The sequence below is a fragment of the Buteo buteo genome, chromosome 26 (assembly GCF_964188355.1).
Source record: "Buteo buteo chromosome 26, bButBut1.hap1.1, whole genome shotgun sequence".
NCBI lineage: Eukaryota > Metazoa > Chordata > Aves > Accipitriformes > Accipitridae > Buteo > Buteo buteo.
The window spans coordinates 2773580-2795759 of NC_134196.1; the positions used below are offsets into that span (position 1 = coordinate 2773580).

Consider the following 22180-nt stretch of genomic DNA (forward strand, 5'->3'; position numbering starts at 1 on the left):
AAGCCAGTCCCTTACAATTTCGGCATCCACAAATGGGAAGTCACTGTTCCCATGCTCGTGGTCCTCCGACTGAGGGGACCAGGCAGACCAAGGTCTGTCAGTATTATTAAATACTGAGGCAAAAAAAGCATTGAATGCTTCCACTTTTTCTTTATCCCTGTTAGGCAGATGACTATCTCCAACAATTATTGGTCCAATGTTTTCTTTAGACCTCCTCTTGTTACTAACATACTTAAAAAAGCCCTTGTTAAAAAAAACATACTTGCTGGGATCGGAAAAACTGCTTAGAGACAACACTGCACAGGCTCAAAATATGTTCCAATTTAAAATCAGTAAATACCACAAGGATTAAAAGCTTATTGTGGTTAAACAAAGAAAAAGAACACCTCCCATCTTTATTAGCCTTCCAACAAATAGAAGCCATGTCTAAATATTGAGAAACAAGTAATATAAACAGTGTAAACTCTGGGAAGCATACAGTCATAATGAGACAGGCTAAAGAACTCTGAGAAGCTAATTCTACAAAATAAATAAAAACATTTTTCCAACACATTGAAATTAGAGAGACTGAGATAATGAAATAAGTATGATCCAAAAAATCTAGATTTGTAGCTCACATTAATTATGAAGGTTCCTATAAAACATAACTACACAAAGTGTATTTTATGTGATGAATCAGATGAACCATCTCAAAAGAGGTTCAGCTGAAAAGGTTTGAGTACATGTGAAATAAAGCAATTAGCCACCAGGACCAAATGCTATTCAAAGCAAGAATTCTAAAAGATATTCAAGTGAAACTACTGAAATACTGATCTTCCTGCATGACTTGCATCTTATATTAGCTCAGTACCTAAAGAACAGTAGGTGGCAAAAATGACAGCAATTTTTCAGATGTGCCAAGGCAATCCTGGGAACAAGAGATTTGCCCATCTAACTGTTGCTGGATTTTTTGTGGCTGTTGAAATCTGGCAATATGGAGATGAACTTTTACACAAAAATCAGTATGACATAAGAGGAAAAAACAAACAAGACTTCTGTAGAAAAAAAGTAAATTATCTAATCAAATTCACTGAAGAAATCAATCTTTTTGTATTATACAATAAAGCGAGCCTGTGTTTTCAAAAAGGTTTAGAGAAGATTTTTTATCAAAGCTTCTTAAAAAGGAAAAGAAAAACACAAGCTATTATGATAAAAAATAAGAAATCTTCTTGAGAACTGGTTGAAAAGACAAGACACAAAGGGTAGAAATAAAGTAGTTTTCATAACAGACAGTGATTATCAGTGGAGTCCCTAAAGAACTCTATGTTGAGTGTTTACCCATCTGCACAAAAGCCTGGGAGAAGAGAGGTTCAAGTGGGAAAAAGCCTGGGGGGAAAGGCAGGGGTAAGGGTGGGTCAAGAAGGGAAACAGAGGACACTTGTCAGAACTCACCTTCTGCATGTTGGCACCAGCCATGTGATACGCTAGAAAGTTATACCAGTACATGCAATCCTCTTGAGATGGAACAGGAGTATTAAGTTTGTAATATTTCTTGTACTGATTTACTATGTTTTTATGTAGCTCCTGCAATGTGAATCAAAACACACTTTCAGTTAATACTATACCAAAGTATGGGTTGTTTTCAGCATGGAGGAATTAGAATTATTATTAATATTACATTGTATATAGTATTGAGGAATAATATTATTATTTCTCAATTGTAATACATCAACAAATGAAATAAGAAAAGCTTACCTTCCAAAACTGTACATTTAACCTAATTTATTGCTTAAGACTTCTCCAGAACATTCTCTGGATATTAAAAAACAGAAAAGCAAGCTGTTAACCTTCCTTCTTCAGCTGAGAACAGCTATCAAATCACTCTGCACATTAAATGTTGGTAGCCAATAAAAAAAGACTCTTACATAAGTGGATCTAAAGCAAGCCTAAAAACTTGTCTTTTCTTCATATCTACTCTTTCTGCCCTGTCCTTCAGAACTGATGAATTTATTGGGCCTGACTTACAGGTCCTCTCCCTGCAAGTATTGCCTTAAATTGAAAAAAAGGAGTAAAAAGCACTTCTCTGTATTAAAAAAGAAACTTCCTATTCTGGTAGGGTCTTGATGCCTTTGGAACCATCAGTGGAACATTCCATCTCCTGCTGGAAATGTCTTTGACAGAGAAATAATGTATATAGATTCTTCTCTCAGTTCAGTTTCTTAGCTCCAAATGGAACCATCATGAAATCACTCCACAGTTTCAAGTTGAAAATAAATGTTTTTAATTAGTCAGCATTAAGTTTAACTGCATTGTGGACCTATTCTATGAAGCTACTCTGGATACTGTTTAAGAAAGGAACATTTTCTGAAGAGCGCCCAGCTTTGGAGAACAAAGTTAAAAGGAAGTAGATTAGTCAATACCCTACCTGAAGCTGGTTGCGATTCTTCTCTGTAAGAAAGTCAAGTTGAAGATCATGTAAATAATAATGGAATGATTTCCCATTACGATCACAGAACAATAGCGATTTGTTAACAAATTCCTGTAGTATATCTTCAACTTCTTCAGTTTCCATATCCCAAAGAATACAGAGAACCTAAAAAAAACACATTAAGACAGAAAAGAGTCAGAACTAAGGGGTAATATGACTTGTGTGAATATCATAAAAGGCTACCAATTAACTGACAAAAAAACACATGCTAACAAATATAGACACATTACAAACGGTAATAAATTCAGTAAGTTACCAATTCTTCCATACCAGACTACAGGACAGATAATACAAGTTATCCCATCTTTTGTCTATTTGTGCTGATTTATTGTGATCGTATCTTTTTCTTAAACGGGACAAATTTCACATAACAGTTTTAGAGCCTTCAAAGAGCTCAATTACTATATAATTAAAAAGTTATATATGGAATGCACATTAAACTTAAACATTATGAATACATTTATTCAGTTACAATTTTTTAGTTTCATTACTGATAATAAAAGTCATGACACAATAATGGACCTGACCTACCCAATCTGGCAATTACTGTTAAGTTACATACAGTGCTAGTTATACGCAACAATTATAAATTTTATGAATTCTTTAAAGTTATTGTTTGTATCTCACTAAAAACGATGAAATCTCTGCATTGCTGTTATTACCTTAGTAGGTACTTTAACATCTTTTGGGAGGATGGAGAGGTCTTTGTAGTAGTCTTTATAATTGTCATTCAGTTGCTCAACACTTATGGACATCGCTTCATCAAGGGCTTCATAATCATAAGAAGATGATTTTCTTATTCTTTTAAACTGCTTATTCTGCAGCTGTTTGAGATAGTATTCCCAACGACTGGGGAAGTCTCGTAATAATGCACCTATCAAGGATATCACAAGAGGAGAACCTGAAAGAAAAGATTAATTTAAACTTAGAGGTTTTCAAGGAACACAATCCAATAATTCAGTCAAGTGGTTGACTAAATCAGGTAATTTTCCCAATACATTGATTAAATTCTTGAGGTGTGGAGAACAGACAAACAAAACATGTCATCCATGTAGACATCTGCAAACTCACCAAATTTAAGTGGAATAGTGGGGCAGGGGGAAGATATGCTGAAGAAAACTACTTGAAAACCAATATGAGACACTTCTATTTAGTTTAAAAAAACAAAAAGCCTTTAACAAGCACTTGTGTTTTACTTAAGGCGTACAGTATTAAAGAATGTTCCTTCCTCTATTTGTAAGTCAAAACCTAGATAAAAAAAAGACATTCAGTGGTAAATGGTATGTTAAAGAGCAGCAAGTATACCTTTGCATTCTCTTACAAGGCAGTTAGCTTGTTCTGGCAGTTCTGATATTTTCATATTCACAAACAGGGATAAAATCTCCAGCCCTTTCTCATGTGCTAGTCCACTTTCCACATGAACCTCATACTTATTGCCTAGACACAGAAACATAGAAAAAATTTAAAAGAATGTAAAAAAACCTAAGGAAATGGAGACTATTTTCCAAGCAAAATCTAGAGCAAAGGACCTGGCTCATGATTTTTTGCATAGTATTTTATATGCTTAGTACTAAGAAAAGTATAAATTCTACTTATCAGAATCAAGTTTGCATTAGAGAGACAAAAAAATTAAGACTATAATCTAATAGTTGCAAATGCATTATGGGCATGTCATAGCAGTGACTGCTTAATAGCGTAGAGATAATCAGTCTAACAGCAGCGGTAATAGCGTAGAGATAATCAGTCTAACAGCAACGGTGTGACAGAGGTTAATTTACCCTGTTGAGAGTCATTGCACTCTTTAATGTAGACATATAACCTTCAGGATAACATATATAACATTTATTTCACAAAGAGCATAAAATCTCACAGAGCAGAATTCTAAAACTTTGCCACTTGTGCACAAGTTGATAGACATAGATTGTATCAGATTCTTTTGAAAGTTCCAAGAACAAATTGCATACATATACACACACAATCTGTGGTGCAGGAGAAGAAATTGCTCCTTACCAGCTACAGCATCTGTTACGCTCCTGTCCCTGCTGGTGATAAGAACCTGACATTGATTATCAAATGCTTTTAATACCCAGGAATCCCAAATGTCATCCAGGATCAAAAGAGATCTAGTGCAAGAAGAAATATTGCAGATTTCAGATCAACTGGTAGTGCTAAAATACAGTTTTGCATTTTAATAATGAAAGAACATTTTAAGAATTTACAATGTATCACTGCATAATTTTTTATATTAATATGTAAAATTAATATGTAAAATCTTAAGAGGGCACTAAACACTGTGCAAGAAAGTTGAATGCAAATCTCTAAAAAAAAAAGTTTTTACCTTTTATTGCTTTATAGCTACAATTGAAGTGTAAACAATAAAGTTTTGAGAAATATTTCCATTAGTAGATATCAGGAAATCCAGAAATATTTACTCTGTTTTTCAAGTCATGTGGTATCATAAATGAACAAAAAAGTTGTATACAACTAGGTAACAACTCTGCTTGACACAGGCTAGTGATAAGCTTTGTGGGAAAAACCACGTCAGTATCCTTTTAACTGGAGAGTTTTCAGTTTTCTTCTTGTACCTTCAGAAAGCTATATGAGACTAATCCTCTTGTGAAGGAAGTGCCTTGGATGATGAGGCTCTTTTTACATAAACAACATTTTATAGTGACTGCATATTCAAATCCTGTGGCTAGTGATGTTTGTAGGTTACTACATGCAATCCCACCATAATGTTTGTAGACTTCCCTGTACCTGCCTGTATCTGACAAAGAAGTTAGTGAAAACTGTTTTTAAAAGGTTGGTTCCAAGTGAGCAAGAAGTTAAAAAGATTGGCTAGCAAGTAGATTTATGAAAAAAAATACCAGTTATTTGCATTCTGTGTGTTTTGTGGTGGAAAGAAAGTTATTGAAACCAAATTCTACAAACTGTTTACATTTACTGCCTTGTTTGGGTTTTTTTGTGTGGGTTTTGTTTGGTTTTTTTAAAGGGATGGAATTTTCAGCTACACGAATCACTGGTTAAATTGTCCAATTGCCACTGAAGCGTATGAAGACTTCCGCATTTTTCTTCAGCTAAATGACACTTATGCAATCAATGCTTATAAATAAAGATTTTATCCTTCAATAAACAAGCACATACACATTATAGCCCATTTTCAAAGTTACATAAAAGTCTTGGATACCCATACCTCATTTTTATACAATTTCTCTACTAAAACTCTTTTGATAAATCAGAGGGTTTACAAGAATACTATCACAGCCATAAATGACTAATTCTGTGGTACTTTCACACTTGAAAATATGCTGGGCAGCATGAATTACAGCCTGATTTTATGTTTTTAATTAATCTGAGAACTTAAAAGTCCTCCCAATCTTTTGGTACCAGTGACTTTCTTCTCTAACCATACCAACAAACCTTAAATCCTAATTAGGATTATAAAAAAAAAATTTAAAAAAACAAAACCAAGAAACAAAACCCCAAAACACCATGATAACAATCACAGGGCTTTTAATATTGAAACTTCTTTCTTTAAAGAATATCATAGCTTCAATTTCTTCAACCACAATCCAACAAAATAAATAATGCCGTGTTGCTCAGAAAGTTTTCCTTTGACTAATACTTTAATCCCAAGAAATGTACTGGATTCACAATTTGAAATCTTTGACTAACACTTGATTCCCAAGACATATACTGGGCTGACTATTTGAAACCAGAAATAGCTGAAGTGACTTTTTGTCATCAAAGAGAATTCCAGTGCAGAGCAAGCTCCTCCACAAGCTGCAGAACTAGTAAAGCTTGGTTTCCAATACACCTGCACCCTATGAACCTCACTCCCCAGTACCTTCCCCCCTACCTCCTCCCATGCCCACTATGATCTCCCAGATAAACCATCATCAGCAAGGCTTTCAGTTTGTTCTTACAACATTCTCACATATCTCTAACTGCGCAGGATGCAGCACAGGCTGTAGCCTGTTCCCAGCTCGTGTGTCCAAGCTAGCCAGTTAGCAAGACAACAAAATATGTTTCCCTTCAATTAATTCTGTATACCCCTTTTCACCACTGAAGGCACCTACTTGGATTTCTCTTCTTTATGCAACTGTCAATTTTCATAAACTTACAGAATTTTCCAAGATACAAAGTTCCTACCTTTAGAGCCAACTCTGGCAATATGCTCCAAGTGTTTAGGATAGAGAAGGAGAAGGGAAAGGGTAAACAGGACTAAGATGAACAGTGTGATCACATTAACACGGTTTCTAAATGGTGAAATGCAGTCAGACTAGAAAAGTTTTATAATCAATTCTTGTCCCTTTTCCTTGAGGTGCAGTCATCCTCTGCAATACTCCTATCTAACATCTGTTACTTTATCTTGAAACAGATTAATGAACATTGCCAGGTCAACCACATCCTACATGAGATACCTGACAGTCTATAAGGAAGACGCTGCCACAGCTGGCATTGATATGCCCTTAAATAAAACCAAGTGCCTAGTTGTTTCCAAAGCTGGCATTTTCTCTTTTCCCCTTAGTTTCCTCAGCATAAAGGTGCTCCTTTGACAAAACACAGTAAGTACCTCTTAAATGAGTCACTTTGTGCACTACAAACAATATAGCACAGCATAGTATATCGACCATGTTAGGCTGTCATGTCACTTGGCTGTACAGTAGCTGCCAACTTCTGGAAAAGTCCATGATGCCATAGGGATACCTCGTACAAGAAAGTAACACAGAGTTCTCCCTTCTACTCAGAAGAGACTTGTGATGTTGTGCATCAATTAAACATCCAAATTCTTCTGTATTGAAGAGTTTTGTTTTGTTTGTTAAGAAACAAAAAATAACAGGAATTGTGTCAATGGAGACAACGACTTAACATACTTCAGGGAAACTTGCACTTTCAGTTGAAAGTGTCTTGTTTGCACTTTTCATATAAGACTTCCACAAAAAATGAAAGATTTCTCGTGGAGGATCTGGCAGTGTTTTTCAAATTTTTTCTTTGGAAGAAAGATTATTTTTTTCCTGTACAAAAATGGCAATATTCTTCTAGTCTATGTCATCTATAAAGATCACAAGGTCGGAGTATTATTCTTGGGATATCTCACTCAGGTGCAGTCTTGTTTAGTTTAGTACAGATTTTCCCAGAGAGTAATGAAATCCTCAACAAATAGATTTTGCTATTACCCACAGATGAAAAACAAAAAGTGCAGTGACTGAGACGCTGCTTGATTAAATCAAGTCACTCTTCCTGAAGTTTGAAAGCAACTGGTTTCTTGGCGATAATTGATCATATGAAAACCTGCTTTCACTTTGGTAACTCTAGACCAAACACTTTAAAAAGCCATCAGCTGTTCCAGAAAGGAAAAATTTTCTGGAGTGATACACACCCTTTTACTGCTGTATGATCCTCACACATCAGTGAAGCACTCTATATACACAATGAAAACACTGAAAGTTAGAGCAATTCTTATTTCCAACTGTTTGTTCCCAACTTTCATTATTCAACGACTAATAATTTTTTAAGCAAATGTGACTCCTGCACAGCTGGTTAACATATTTTGTTAGCAGAAGCCTTATTAGCCTACTAAATATGTTCATACCCAGGACAAGCCTACAATGTATCCCTTAAGTTACTCCATTAAAAAAAAATAAATCTCTAAACAGGAACAGTTATACTACATATATTATACATCTGCCTCTAGCATCTGTTTACCTTTCAGCTTTTGTACACTTATTGGACATACTTATTCTTTTATCATATCAAAGGTAGTAATTTAGAAAATTTTAACAGGAACCTCTACACAAGAATTAAAATTCTAGAAGTATTGTTAGCTTCACCTTGAATAACTCTTCCTAATTATCTACAGTAAAACAGAAAAAGTGGAAGAGTTAGGAAGTTGGTTTAAAAAGAAAAAAAAAAAACCACAAACACACCAGAGACATGTAACCACAACACAGACACCTTAGACAACTAGACCAAAGTTACTCTGCAAAGTTTTCCATTAAATAAGTGTTTCATTTTACTGACATCACCTGGGATATTTGCGTAGCATCAGCAAACGAAGACGATCTTTAGCCTCTTCAATGTTGAGTGGTGGCCTTTGTGAAAGAGTAGAGTCATGTTCTAATCTACTACAGAGATTCTGAAGTTTTATTAGGAGCCCTGCTTTGTCCTGTTTTCCAACAGAGATCCAGTGAACTCCTCCTGGAAAGTAATCTAACAAGAAAAGCAATATTAATCATGCTATACATTTAAAAGTGTAAATATTTAATAGCAGCTTACAATAGCAATCAATAACTCAATTTCAATTAAAATATAAAACTGTAAAGTCTATTGCAAGCCAGCCTTGCAACTCTACCACTAACACAGAAGGATGGTTCTACAAGACCACTACTTCTTATTTTTAAAGGAACAGGCTCTATAGGGCAAGTTCCTACAAAGAATTCACACTGCAACTGATGCTGTCATCCCTCCTCTCTACATGCCTTCCTGCCTGTCCCTTAACAATCCCTTCTGCATCCACCTTCCTGCTAGTCTGACTTAGCATTTACTTTTTTACCCCTGTACTACTGCAGGAGTTCAGAGTTTGGGATGTGAAAATTATCCCAAAACAGTGAACAAGACGGCATCTAGAAGAGTCAGGTGTAGCAGAGGATGCCGTAGTCTCTATCCCTACATCATGTTTTCTACAGTCTGAGTCCCACTTTCTCCTCCAAGTGTCCTATGTAAGGAAAAACAAAAGAAAAAAAAAAAAACATTAAATGTTTTAACTTATGATCTGCTTTAAACTAATGTGATACTAGTGTAATTAAGGATGCATCTACTTTCATAAACCAAAGCATATTCCAAGGTGAAAAGCTATTCAGAATCTTTTCCCATAAATGAATAAAATACTTAGTGGTCCTAGAGCACTAAAGGGTTCTGAAAGCTGTAAGTTGCAAGCAAACATTTCAGAAGCACCTAAGGAATTCAGAAACCTAAATCCTAAATTACTTTCAAGATGACATAAGATACTTTGCCATATATGTCCAATATGCATATACCTGTAGTAATTTTGATAAAAATATAGATGTTTTTCTAAACGTACCTTCCAAGAGCTGATGATCCCTTAAAGCTTCTGCTGTTAAAACAGTCTTCCCACAACCTGCCATTCCATAAACTGTGACCCAGCCTGGATCACTTCCCAGGCAGCACAGTTTCTCTTTAATAGCATCTACCAGTTTTGGCCGAGTGACAAACACAACTGGTCTCTGTGGTACACCTCCTTCGCAGAGAACTGTCTTAACTAAGGTTAAAAACAAGAAACATGAAAATAAAAAGTGACTTCTAAATGTGATGCCTCTTCAAAGCAAACAATTCTCTACACCAGATAACTAGTGGGCTCCCCTCCCACCTCATGTCCCATACAAATGCTCTAATAACTACTGGACTCACAACACCAAATAGTGAAAAAATACTGCTTTTTAGAAATAAATTACTTAACAAGTAACTAGCCTCCCACCTACAATAGTGTTCCAGTTAATGGAATACCTATGAGGCAAGCTAGTTACAACAATCCCTAGAAGTGAAAAATAATTAACAGCTCCAGTAGAAACAGTGGCAAAGACAGGAGCTCAACATTACTATACCCACTATCAAGTCACTTTCTCAGCCAGAAGTTACCGCCCCATGGATGCAGCAGAAAAGAAAGCACGCTGTGTAAGGCTTTTACTTTGCAGTTAACAGCACAGCATTTTGGTCCAAGAAAGACTCCCTTTGATTCAAGCTAAGATAGCACAACTTGCAATAGAGCAAGTAAAGCATAGCAGGAAAGGAAACATGCGCTTTATCCGTCCACTGCTGGCCACAAAGTGGCCATATGCAGTGCCATATAATACTAATAAGCTTTGGGAAATCTTACTCAGGTAATCAAAATTCCACATGCCTACAACACTTCTTAAAATGTAGAGTGCCAGTACATATGGCAGTTAGTCATATGCAGTTAGAAGGTTCTTCCCATTAAAAACTACCAATTTATTTCATGTCAATCAAGATGATACTGATGACAACATAGGTAAAAGTTAGGAATTTATGTACGGTAACTAAAAGATCTGGTGGAGAGAATTAAGCAACAAAAGAACAAGATCAACTATTGGAATGTAGGCTGAGAGATTACAGATTACTCTTCAAGATAAATGTCAGAATTTTGGAGGCTACTACTTTTTATGTTAGATTCAACTTCTTTAATATATACAAATAAAAGTCTTTCTTTCACATACAACAAAAATGTTACAATTCAGAGAAAACTGTGAGAGCTTCAGGTTTCCCATCTTTTAAAATAAACATTACTTAATATAAACATTTTCAAGGTAACCTACAAAAGTCACAATTGTTGTAACTCTCCTGCCATATTAATTACGTGAAATACAAAGATACTGACTACTACACTACCAAAACAAGTGAATGCACCAAATACTCCTTTTTCATTGGAACAGGTATTATAGCCACTTAGAAAGGAATAAAAAAAAGGCAACTTGTCTTTACTTTCAAGCACAGGGATTGCTGTAGTTGCACTGACCGTATGAAGTCATTCCATCCATTGAACTCTTTCCGCTACCAGAGGAGATGGCAGGGATGCCATCCTGAAGAAGCGCTGCAAGATCTCTGTACCCTTCGTGAAGTAGTGCATTATAAAAGGATCTATATGAATTATTATCTTTTTTAAGAATAATGTTTATTAGCATAGCTGCTCGCTCCTTCTGTGTATTCTAGAAAAAACATTAAGAGATGTTATACAGAACTGAGAGACCTTAGAAACCACCTAATCTATCACTCTGTCAATTATAAACTGTTTATAGTTAGCCTTCAACTTGACCAAGCCCTTAACTCAACCTTATAAAGTGCAATAAAAACTGCATGCTAGGCATACGCTTAAGAATTTGCTGAATCCAGGAATGAGATAGACTGAAATGACTATTATTAAAAAGGATGATAAAATATATGAGGTGACTAGGAAGATAAATAAGTGAGAGACAACTCTACCTGTTGTTTCACTTTCTCCTCCTCCTGTAACGTTAGTACTTCATCAGAAATCATACGATCCATAATGTAAGATGTCTTGATGTCTTTTTCCAATGCTTGGCGATTCATAAGTAAATAATTTCTACTCTTGACGTCCATATTTCTTCAATGTGAAAAGGGGGGGGGGGGGGGGAAGAGTCAAGTCAGAACCAGAACATTACTTCCAAGTACAATTTTGGTTTTAAAGTCAGAAAAAGGAGCAGAGCAGTTGCATTAATGGAAAATACAGTGAATCTTCAGGCAAGCTCATACTACAAACTGCAGAAAGCTAAACTATTCAGTTGGTTTTTTACTTTCTGTTGTGATAAAGAGACTTTCATACCACTGTTCTATGAGCTTAATTATACTGTTTATGACTCACTAGTCTAGCTTGGCTGGACAGTACAGTAGCATCAAGAAAACACTGGGGAAATCAAATATTCCTTTTCAACAGAGTAAAAAAAAAGGCATATATATAGTTAAGTTGTAATAGTTCATGAGCTACTGTGAATACGAGTAGTATTCTTGAAGTATTGTTTAGATGCCATATGCTATTATGTTTAATAAAAACATCCAGCTGAGCACCATTATACTTAATCTGACTACAGTATTTCTCTGATTGCTCCACCTGGAGGCATATAAAGCAGGTAGAAAAAGAATTTCAATCTTTAACAATTAATTAGACTCATAGTAAAACTTCTGTGCTCATGTGAATGGAAGTTTTCATTAAAAAAGCAGATATTATACTGATAATTCTGAAAAAAATGGAAGGAAAAAAAAAGAGTATTTTTCCACATTCCTCTGAACTTATGTTTATGAACACTTGCAGAACTAAAGGATCACAGTCTGTGCAAGCTTCTCATATACTAGGAACTTGCTAAACGTCTCTACGAAAAGGTCTCCTCCCCCTCAAATTTTTTAAATCCTTGGATCATGTGGCTGGGACAACAGGATGAGAAACAGGACTGGTCTCACAGCTGACAGCACTGGGCAGAACTACAACAGAAAATAAAACCGAAGGCGACTGCAAGCTCCTCCAAGGTGCAGCCACGCAGCTGCCTGCAGAAAAGCTCACCTTTTCCTTCAGTCCCTCCTTCAGGAGCAGGGTAGATGCAGAACAGCTGCCTCTGGATAACCCGATGGACTGTTTCTGCCGCCGTACTGACAGAATTTCCTATTTTCGCTGAAAATTATGCGGTTAGAAAGTCTTGCGCCCTACCTTTACCCCACCACACCGCTTCGGGAAGGGGACGTGAAAGCTCCCCAGTCGAAAAACGCCAGGTTATACAAAAATAATAATCAGTCCACAGGTGAAGCAAATACCAAAAGAAAGCACCCCACAACCACACAAAACAAAGGGTTACCTCACACCCAGGCAACGCCTCACCGGAGCCGCCGTTACCAGCCGCAGGGCGAACGAAACAGAAACCGGAGCGCTCAAAACCGCCGCCCGCCTCACAGCCCCAGCCCCGCCGGGCCGGTGGGGGGGGGGTCTCTCCCCGGCCACCTCCCCTGAGGCCGGGGCGGGGGGACAAGCCACCTCCACAGCGGACGGCTGCGGAGCCGTGAGCTGGAGTCAGCCTCGGGGCGGGCCGCGGTGAAACCGAAACCTTCCAGGCAACAGCCCGTCCCGCCTTTACCGCCCTCTCCCCCCCCACCGCCGCTCACCGGGCGGGCAACAAGTTCCCGCCTCACCCTGAGAGGAAAGCCGTTACCCCGCACCAGGAGCGGGGGGAACAACCCGCACCGCGAACGCTTCCTCCTTCCGGGCCCGGCGGGTGGGATGAAGGGCCGAGCCGGCCCAGCCCGCTTCCCTCCCCGGCAATAACCCGGCCCCCTTCACGGAACAAAGCCCCGTTCACCCCGCGCCGGCGCAGAGCCGCGGAGACTCGGCCGAGCGGGAGCCAGTCTGCGGCGGGGGAGAGGGCGGCCGGGCGCGCCTGACGTGGCTCCCGCCGCGGTCTGAGGGAACGGTGGGGGACGGCGGCCCGCCCGCCCTCGGCTGAGGCGGGAGGAAGGCGTCGAGGGTACGGAGAGGGGGGTGCGCGGCCGCTGAGGGAAAGGCGACCCGAAGAGCTGAGGGAGGAAGGGTGTCGTTGGGGCTGGACGGCGTGTCCGCGGGCTCCTGGGCTGGGGGGGGGCTTCTCCCTGAGGGGGCAGCCGGTGGCTTTTAGTGGCCCGGAGGGGGGGGGGGGCGGCGGGGAGGGTCGCTGTGAGGAGAGGGGCTCGTCCGCCTCAGCCCCGCGCTCCGAAGTTGTCCTGTAAAGCCGAGTTGTTGTCCCTGCGCCCGACCGTTTCCCTAACTACCGTTCGGATCTCTTCATTTTAACTTCGTCATGCGTGTTTTCAACCCCAAAGGTGTTTTAAAACATACAAAGTAGCTTTTTTGCTGGGTTTTGGGGGAGCCAGAGGTGGTTTTTCCCTACATACCTCAAACTCAGAGCACGCTTCCCAGTACTGCGACTCAAAACATCTCTCAAGCTTCACGCTCTTGTGACAGATTCGGATTTTAAACAAAACAACGCCCTTTACGCATGTATGAGACTATGTAAGTATCTCTAAATATTTATATATTGACATGTGGCTAAGCGGCAATACTGCAGAATGATCCGGAAAGAAGCACAACATTTTTGTCTCAACTTGAGCTAAACCAAACCCACCAAGGATCTAGTCTATTTTGAGCAGCGTGGTGGAAGATTTTAGGCTTAAAAATTCCACTCTGCGCTTCCACTTGGTTGGTTAGAATGTGAGCTTTTGCGTTCTTCGAAACTGGAGATTCATGTTGCCTGAATCTATGCGGACCTCAACTTTAGCAAAGAGGAAATTATGGCTTTTATCTGGATGCATATTTCATTAATATTCTGTATTTTTCTATTAATGGCTATTAACTGGTGTCCGTGGTTTTACAGATGACATGAAATCATTGCAACAGAACTATTTCTAAATTAAAGCTTGATTCGCAATCTCTTTTTTTAAAAATGAGAAGATTCATTTTCCCCTTTAATGTGGAGGAGGTAACTTTTTTCTAGATCTACAAGTAAGACAGGAGGACAGTGGAACTGCTGATGAAAGTGTGACAGTAATCAACTATAAAAAGAAGTACCATGCTTTCAGTCCTTGTGACTTTAAACATATCTTCAAGATGGCTTATTGCACAACAGATGAAATATTTCTGGAAAGGTGAAATTAGGTAAAGTTTCAAAAGTCAGTTCAGTTTGAGAAAACATGAAAGCAGTGCTCTGTGGTACAGAAAACAAATTTTCACAAAGTCTTATGAAAGTATTATGAGACTTTACATAAGTTCACATAACTAGAAAACATAGTAAGTGCTGAAGGAAACATTTTTGGGGGTGTATTTGTGTAACTAAAGGGCAAGACATTATATTTGAAGATACTTAAAAGTAACTAGTCCTTTTTGGTTTTGGTTTTTTTCCTAGCTCTCTCTTTTGCTTCTGCTTTTTAAAACCACAAAATGTCTGAAGTTAAGCAAAGGAAAAAAGGTATTTTTTCATCCAAGACCAATGACAGCTCACAAAAGGTTGAGAAGCACAGTAATTGTGGGAAGCTGGCAAGTCCCAGGACCAGCAATAATCGGAGTTCCTTTTGGATGGATTCACGGACAAGCTTGAGCATAATTTCCCTTGCTTTTTGCCTGGTGCTGACCTGGTAGGTAACCCTCTAAAGTGGATTTTAATATTTTCATTTGTATTCCATACTGTATTCAGCCACAGGCAATATGATTAGTTACATTTGAATATAGTGTTTGGGTTCAGTGACTGTAGAAACTTTTTAAATCTAGAACAATCAAGGAGAGAATAGCAATATTCACAAGCGTGGGAACATTGGTATGCAGTGAGGGATTATAGAAGCTTGGTCTGTTGTATCACGTTGAAAGTTTAAAAGGTGCGTTCCTCACGAATTGTAAATACCTGCTTTGGAGACTACATCTAACTGTGAAGAGCAACTTAATCTCACAGTAAGTACAACAAGGCTCATTTGGCTGGTAATAAATAATTCAACAGTAGAACTGAAGTAGAGTTTTCTGTAAATAACTTGCTCAGCAGCATGGTAAATTGTTCATCAGTGGAGCCTTCAAGTAAAGGTCAAATATCTTTGTAAAAGATGTTTTAGAATATCTTGGCAGCATCAGAAACTGAGCTTCATGCAGAAATGAGATGATGAAATTCTCAGAACTCTAGTGCAAGAAATTAGTCCAGATTCTTACAATCTAGACATCAATCTGAAAATTAAGGTAAAATTTGTTCTTAATTAACATCACCCAGATTTTATTATCTAAATCTTTGAGAAACAGAATGACAGAGTCGAATAAAATTAGTGATGCTTCTGTTTACTGTTTTGTGTATATCTGTTTAAGTCTGTTTTGTATTTATCTATCATCTATCTATAGCTAGCATTTCAGCTTTTATTGCCTAACTTAATCTGTATGGAATATTGCAGATCTTTTGAAACTTCTTATTGCTATTCAATATATTAATAAATATCAATTTATGAAAGCACAAGTGTTTTAAATAAACTATTTTTCTAGATAAACAGATTGCTGTGAATCAGGTCCTGGAACACTTAATATATGCTAATTATCTAGTTGTGTTTACTGTTTATTTACTTGCAATTTGCAGGTTCCTATTTCAGCAGTCAGGTCAATTTGCTGATATGGAAAAAAAGTACAATTTCTTACAGCAAGAAGCTGAAAAATTCCTGGATGTGGAAAATAAAGTTAACTTAATTTCTGAAAAGGTAATCATCAACATCTTAATTGGATAATCTCTGGTGAACATTTGCTGTTGTTTTCCTTTGTTGTCATTTAGTTAAATTTAATTGACTGTTTTAAAATACATTTTCATAATGTGTTGTACTGCCTCTGAATAGGCCTTTGGGGAATATTTCATGTGACTAAACATGTCAATCCACACCATTGTTCAAGTATGTGAATATAGTGGTTGTATCTCAGTATTATTTTTTAGACACTAAACTATTTTTAAAAAAGTACATTTGTGCACATACTTCATTCTACCAGTACTGTTCTGTGTATAATTCTAATATACATTGATTTGAAGAAAATTTACAGGCATTTTTATGTAGTAGACCTGTTCTAATAATATGAAGACATAATGAAGTGACAGTAATATTTTTTCATTGCTATTTTATTTTCTTATCTGCGTGTGACATTATCAAGTAGAAAACTTGGGCTGGCTGCTGAATTATCCCTTCTGTCTTACAGATGGTGATGGGGGTACAGCATGGCTTAGGCAGTGGTGTAGTTTTAGCACCGATCTCATAATGATGTCACTTATACATGATGTAATTTGGATATTTATATACTACAGTTCAGATTGCAAGATGTTGCATGGGATTTACATAGTGTGATACATTTTACAAAAAAACAAACAAACAAAACCCCAACAAACCACCATGGAAAATGAGGGATTGACAGTAAAGAAAATGGCATGTATTCTATAGAAATTCAACAACAAACATACCCTTTTCTGTGACTTCTTCATGCTAGGTTAATCAACAATATTTTAAAGATGAAATGTGAAAACAAATCATATAGGAGCTTTGTAACAAGTGAAGTGGCTTCTAAGGGACTTTATTCTCTGTTAAATAAAAGCAAATGGTTTTCTAGTCTTACTTTCGTTAAGCAGACATGGACATTGTTTTGTGTTATAAATGCAGCTTGAGTCTTCTGAAAGTATCCTACGAGAAGCTGCCTCATCCATCTCTGTGATGACTGAGTTTGAACAGGAAATACCTTCTCTTCATAACATCATAAATGATATTCAGAACAATGAACAGACTCTCTCTATAAAGATGCAGAATATTATTGAGAAGTTCCAAAATGTTACAAAGTCCTGGAGAAGAAGCTTGGATGAAATGAACACAAACACTGGTGGCTTAAAATCTGAAGCAAAGTTCGTACATGCAGAAGTTACTTCCCAAATTAATGAAGTTGAACAAAGAATTAAATCCCTTTCAGAAAGAGTAAAAGATTTGGAAGACAGTACAGCCAGAAATATTAAAACATTAAAAAGGCAAGAAGATGATGAATTCTCTAGAGTTGAACAAAAGTTGAACTTGCATGCAAAGACAGTTGAAAAACTAGAAGAAGAACAGAATAGTCTGGTAGCCAAGGACACAGACCTGAATCAGAAACTTGCAAACTATGAACCTAAAATTGAGGAGTGCAAGACCCGTTTGCCAACAATTGAAAATGCTATTCACTCTATTCTTAGATTATCAAGTGAATTGCTAAGTATGGAGAAAAAGATAGAGGACTTGACAACACAGCTATATACTGTGGAAAAGGATATGTTGAAAACTGTTTCTGATACAATGGCAATGCAAAAGGTTCTTGAAGGCATATAGTACAATGACAGCATATTGAAAGTGCAAAATGAAGTAGTGGTTTTAAAAGAAGTACTGCATGACATAAAAGTACCTTCAAAAGCAAAAGAAATCACTTTAGAAAGCTATAACTTTGAAATTGACCAGAATGGGGATAGCTAAATTTGGACTTGGGGCTTTCACTGATGAAAGAGCACTTTAATTTATTATACATAATGTGACTCCAACGTATGTTAAGGATAGCTGAAATATTCTCATTAATTTAAATAGACATTGGATCAGACTGAAAGGCAAACTTATAATAAAGATGTTAGAGAGCAAGAAGTACTGTGTTGAAGGAGGAGAGTACTTTCTTAAATTAAGGATTATTTTCAGCTTATTTATTAAAAGTTCATTTTTTTATTAAAAAGGATTTTGAAGCAAATTATTTAGATTTAAGAAAAAAAAAAGTCAAAACCAGAGACATGAGATGACAATTTATATTTAGTTTTCACTACTTATTTTTTTTATATTGTTACTCATTGTATTATATTCCATGGACTTGTAACACAATGAAGTTCTTATCTCTAGGCAGATATACATGTACCTCACTTTTAACGTATTATATACCATAATGTTTTTGTGCTTGCGGTACAGCCTTCTCCATGTCAGAGGTAGTACTGGGACCTACATATTTTATTATGTGCAAGAAAGCACCAAGTACATTTTTAACAGCTGAAGCTGAGATACAACAACTTTACAGAAAACACTAGTAAAGTACCCCTTACTGAGAACCTTCTCTTGTACTGGTATTTATAAGCAGGGGCTTACATAGCAGCTGGTGTTATCTTTTATTTCTTTGACCCCATGTAAATAGCCCCCTTAGACCTCATTTCCAGCCTTCTCAAACTTCCTAAAATCATGGGCGTAGTTTTGTTCTGCCTTTGAAATCACTGGACTACGTATAGACTGAAGTTCTTATTAACAGATATTTCTGCTAGATTATTTTTCTATCATTTAATTTGCAAGTTTGGTGCGATCAGTCACTGTATTAGTCTGGGGTTTGGTGGGGGTTTTTTTGGTTTTGTTTGTTTTGGTGCTGTTAGAAACAAGTTTTAACCTTTTCTTCTATAGAATGTTCTCTGCTAGGCATTACATGACAGGTCTGGTATTGCTTTGCATTTCAAAGGGAAAAAAAAAACTTTACAGTGTCATGGACATTGTTTCCAAAAGTTTGGTGAACCAAGAGCTGCAAAAGCAATTAATGACAGCCATGGAGTTATGTACTTGAGGGCAGGGAATATCTAATTTATCCTGAGATCTAATAGATCTGCTTACACAGGATGTAGTCCTACCTATTAGGCCTGATCGCTGTTCATTGAAATTTGGATCTCGGGACCACCATAAATTTGTGTCTACAGACTTAACGTCTTGATAATTTCTTATTTCTGAACTCAGGAAAGCAGATTGCTTAGTAGGCAGTATGAACCCACAACATTTATGACTTAATCATGCTTAAGTTAAATTATCCTGGTTTTGTACATTCACTTACCTAGAACTCTGCTGAAGTCTTCACTAAACAGTTAATGCTGCCCAGTCAAGAGACTTTTAAACCAGCATTTCTCAATGTTATAAAGTCTATCAGTTTCATATGTTTATTACTTATGTATAGATTTCTATCTGTTTAGTAATATTCAATAAAAATATGATGTAATGGATTGTCCTGGTACATAATCTATTTCAAAATAAATTGCTCTTCCAGAAAGGGTACAGAATAAATACTCCAGTGTTCCATTAAGAAATACTATTCTGTACCAAAGTGATTTTTAAATACCTTTCAGAAGTGTGTTCCAGGGTGTTTCTACTTCATATATTTTTGGGGAAGGGTGGCTAAATTACCGGTGGTATGCTCCCCAATTTAATGTCTTTCATCAACCTCAACCCTATTGAAAGCCAAATGTACATGAAATCAAACAGGAAATTCTCATCCTTAGAAGGCATTAACCAGGAAACCACCACAACTCCCCACAACCTAAATTTTGGTATTTTGTTTTTAAGCAAAGAGTTCTGTGCTAGCGAGGACTGACCAACGCTACCAAAAAGTTAAAAATACTTGTTTCTTTGGTGATATTTTTACTACTAGTGTCAAGAAAAGGAGTAGTATGAAACTAATTATAGCCTCTTAGAATGTGTTTTACCTGCCCATTTGTTGTTTTTTTTTCCTCTCCACGTTCTACACTGACTTACTGGGGATTGAACAGGATAGCATCACTCAGGTATTTTCCTTTCTTCCTCTCAAATTTGAAAACCAAGAACCAATTGTTAAAAAAACAGAAAAAGTGAACTAGCAAATTCTGCCAAAAATCCAACAGTAGCTTGAGTGCTCCCTCAGTAATGCAGCTTTTATGGAGGTAGGCTGTTTAAATAGCCACCAAAATACTTCACAGGAAAAACATTAAACAAAAGGGAAGCATGCCTAATTCCTTTGGCTTTTTCTTTTGTGAACAACATGTTCAAAATGCATATTATGATTACCAAAATAAAACGGTCCATGATTTTTGGATAAAAGAATTTTAAAGTAGGCATCTTTCTAAAACATTTCTGAATATCTTTCTACATGTGTGTTTCTTGCTCACACAAATTATAGGCTTAATACAAAAATTTCTGTAAATCAGAAGAAGATTGCATTTGATGACTTGTGTTTTCAGAGGTCATGCTAGAAAGTTGTATAGCACCTTCCTGTAATTTTTGTTGTAATAGAAAAAGTAGTAACACTGGAATTTGTTACATATACTGAAAAGAAAAAAAAGTACGTTTTTGTGTGTGTTGCAATATAAGTTTATTTCCTAAAGACAGGATTTGCACTCAATTTTAATATCAGAATAGTGAGATATTTCATTAGACTATAGCTTTAGTTTTGATGCGAGTTGTTAAGCTAGAAATCTTGTCAAATATTTTTCTTTGTATCCCTGTAGTGTGAAAAGATGTGGAACTTAATGGACCATCTGGAAGACCTTCAAATAATTTCTCACATTAAACATCTGCAGGAAGATATTTATACAATGAAAACACAGTCTAGCAGCATAATTAAAAAACAAGAAGAATTGCAGAAGAATTTAACAACTCTTTCTCATGCACTGTCAAGTGCTGAACAGAATGCAGCTTCTGTAGCAAAAAACATAACTTTGATGATTGTGACAGTAAAAACTGACATAAGGCGCATTTCAGGCCTAGTCTCAGATATGACTGCGTTGACAGATTCTTTGCAAACACTAGAAGATAAAGTAGAAAAAGGTGAAAAGAAGACAGTAAAAAATATAGGTGACCTGCTTACCAGTAGTATTGACCGAAGTACAAAACTACAGAGCTTGGCATCCAGTAACGCAAGGAAAATTGAGGAAATTAAGACAGCATTATCTGAGTTAAGGAGTGATTTTAACAAGCATTCGGATAGACTTTTGAATCTTGAAGGTGACAGAGCAAAAGTTCTGAAGACGGTAACATTTGCAAATGATTTAAAACCCAAGATGTACAAGCTTAAAAAGGATTTTGCCATCTTGGAGCCATTAATAAATGACCTAACACTGAGAATAGGAAGATTAGTGGAGGATGTATTACGACGGGAGAAGGAAATTGCTTTACTGAATGAGAAATTGGCCAATCTAACAAGAGTTCAAGCTGAGATCAAAGATATGAAAGATGAAATGACCAAGATTTCAGACATGAATTGATTGCTGTGAAATGCCACTGCCTAAAGAACAGTAGTGTTTGAGGAGTGGTAACTCCATCAGGTGTAGTACTGAGAAGAAAGACAGTATTTAAAGGCTTCATTTAGAAGCACACGAAAACTTAACTAGAGATGTGTCCTCTTCCTTTGAAAAGGACAGAAAAAAAGTCACACTGATTTCAAGGGACAAACTATAAAGTGAACAAAAACCACGTCTCTGTGCATGTATTTGTCTTTCTGAAGGATGACAGGTGCTATATTTAATAAATTGCTTGTTTTGTACAATAAAACAGCGTTAAAGCATAAAATGTTGTTCTTGCCTTTAGTTTGCTTTCATGAAGAAAGCAGGACCTAAGACTGACAGAGCTTCAGCTTTCTCTTCCTGCTCCAAAGGAAGGAATAAAATTGTGGTTTCCAGATGGAGTTAAACGAGTTAGTCAAACTGCAGTAGCGATTTAATATTTATCTCGATATATTCACTCTATTTTTGTAAACTGTAGCACTTTCCCTTTTCTTTTAAATAAACAATATTTAAAGAGGCAAATGCAGTGAAGCAAGCGATGCCCAGAAATATTGCTGATGCCTTGCAAACAGTGTGTCACACACTT

At 36.9% G+C, this 22180-nt stretch overlaps 2 protein-coding genes across 17 annotated transcripts in view; one reads left to right on the top strand and one right to left on the bottom strand.

The window, feature by feature from the left end:
• Window positions 1-13364, bottom strand: part of APAF1 (apoptotic peptidase activating factor 1) — a 60419-nt gene extending 47055 nt beyond the window's left edge. For 8 of the 15 annotated variants that reach the window (XM_075058018.1, XM_075058020.1, XM_075058019.1 and 5 more), the window contains exons 1-11: window positions 13199-13364; window positions 12579-12686; window positions 11486-11627; window positions 11022-11211; window positions 9552-9749; window positions 8497-8680; window positions 4478-4590; window positions 3773-3904; window positions 3130-3368; window positions 2405-2572; window positions 1432-1563 (exon numbers count right to left, since the gene is read on the bottom strand). In XM_075058018.1, coding sequence (XP_074914119.1) covers window positions 1432-1563; window positions 2405-2572; window positions 3130-3368; window positions 3773-3904; window positions 4478-4590; window positions 8497-8680; window positions 9552-9749; window positions 11022-11211; window positions 11486-11623 — 1494 coding nt within the window. In that variant the 5' untranslated portion in view covers window positions 11624-11627; window positions 12579-12686; window positions 13199-13364. Of the gene's footprint in view, window positions 1-1431; window positions 1564-2404; window positions 2573-3129; window positions 3369-3772; window positions 3905-4477; window positions 4591-7850; window positions 7895-8496; window positions 8681-9551; window positions 9750-11021; window positions 11212-11485; window positions 11628-12578; window positions 12687-12867; window positions 13168-13198 lie in introns of those variants that run through there. The other 7 variants (XM_075058027.1, XM_075058015.1, XM_075058016.1 and 4 more) reach the window with 7 other exon arrangements.
• A 27-nt stretch (window positions 13365-13391) lies between these two features.
• Window positions 13392-21880, top strand: IKBIP (IKBKB interacting protein). Of its 2 annotated transcripts, none has more exons than XM_075058044.1 (4): window positions 13392-13530; window positions 14941-15169; window positions 16141-16258; window positions 20821-21880. In XM_075058044.1, exons 2-4 carry the CDS (start codon window positions 14976-14978, stop codon window positions 21574-21576), a joined length of 1068 nt encoding a protein of 355 aa, XP_074914145.1. In that variant the 5' UTR covers window positions 13392-13530; window positions 14941-14975; the 3' UTR covers window positions 21577-21880. The 2 variants fall into 2 exon arrangements, with proteins under 2 accessions (XP_074914145.1, XP_074914146.1); XM_075058045.1 differs by lacking the exon at window positions 20821-21880 and adding an exon at window positions 17198-18182.
• The last annotated feature ends 300 nt before the right edge of the window (window positions 21881-22180 follow it).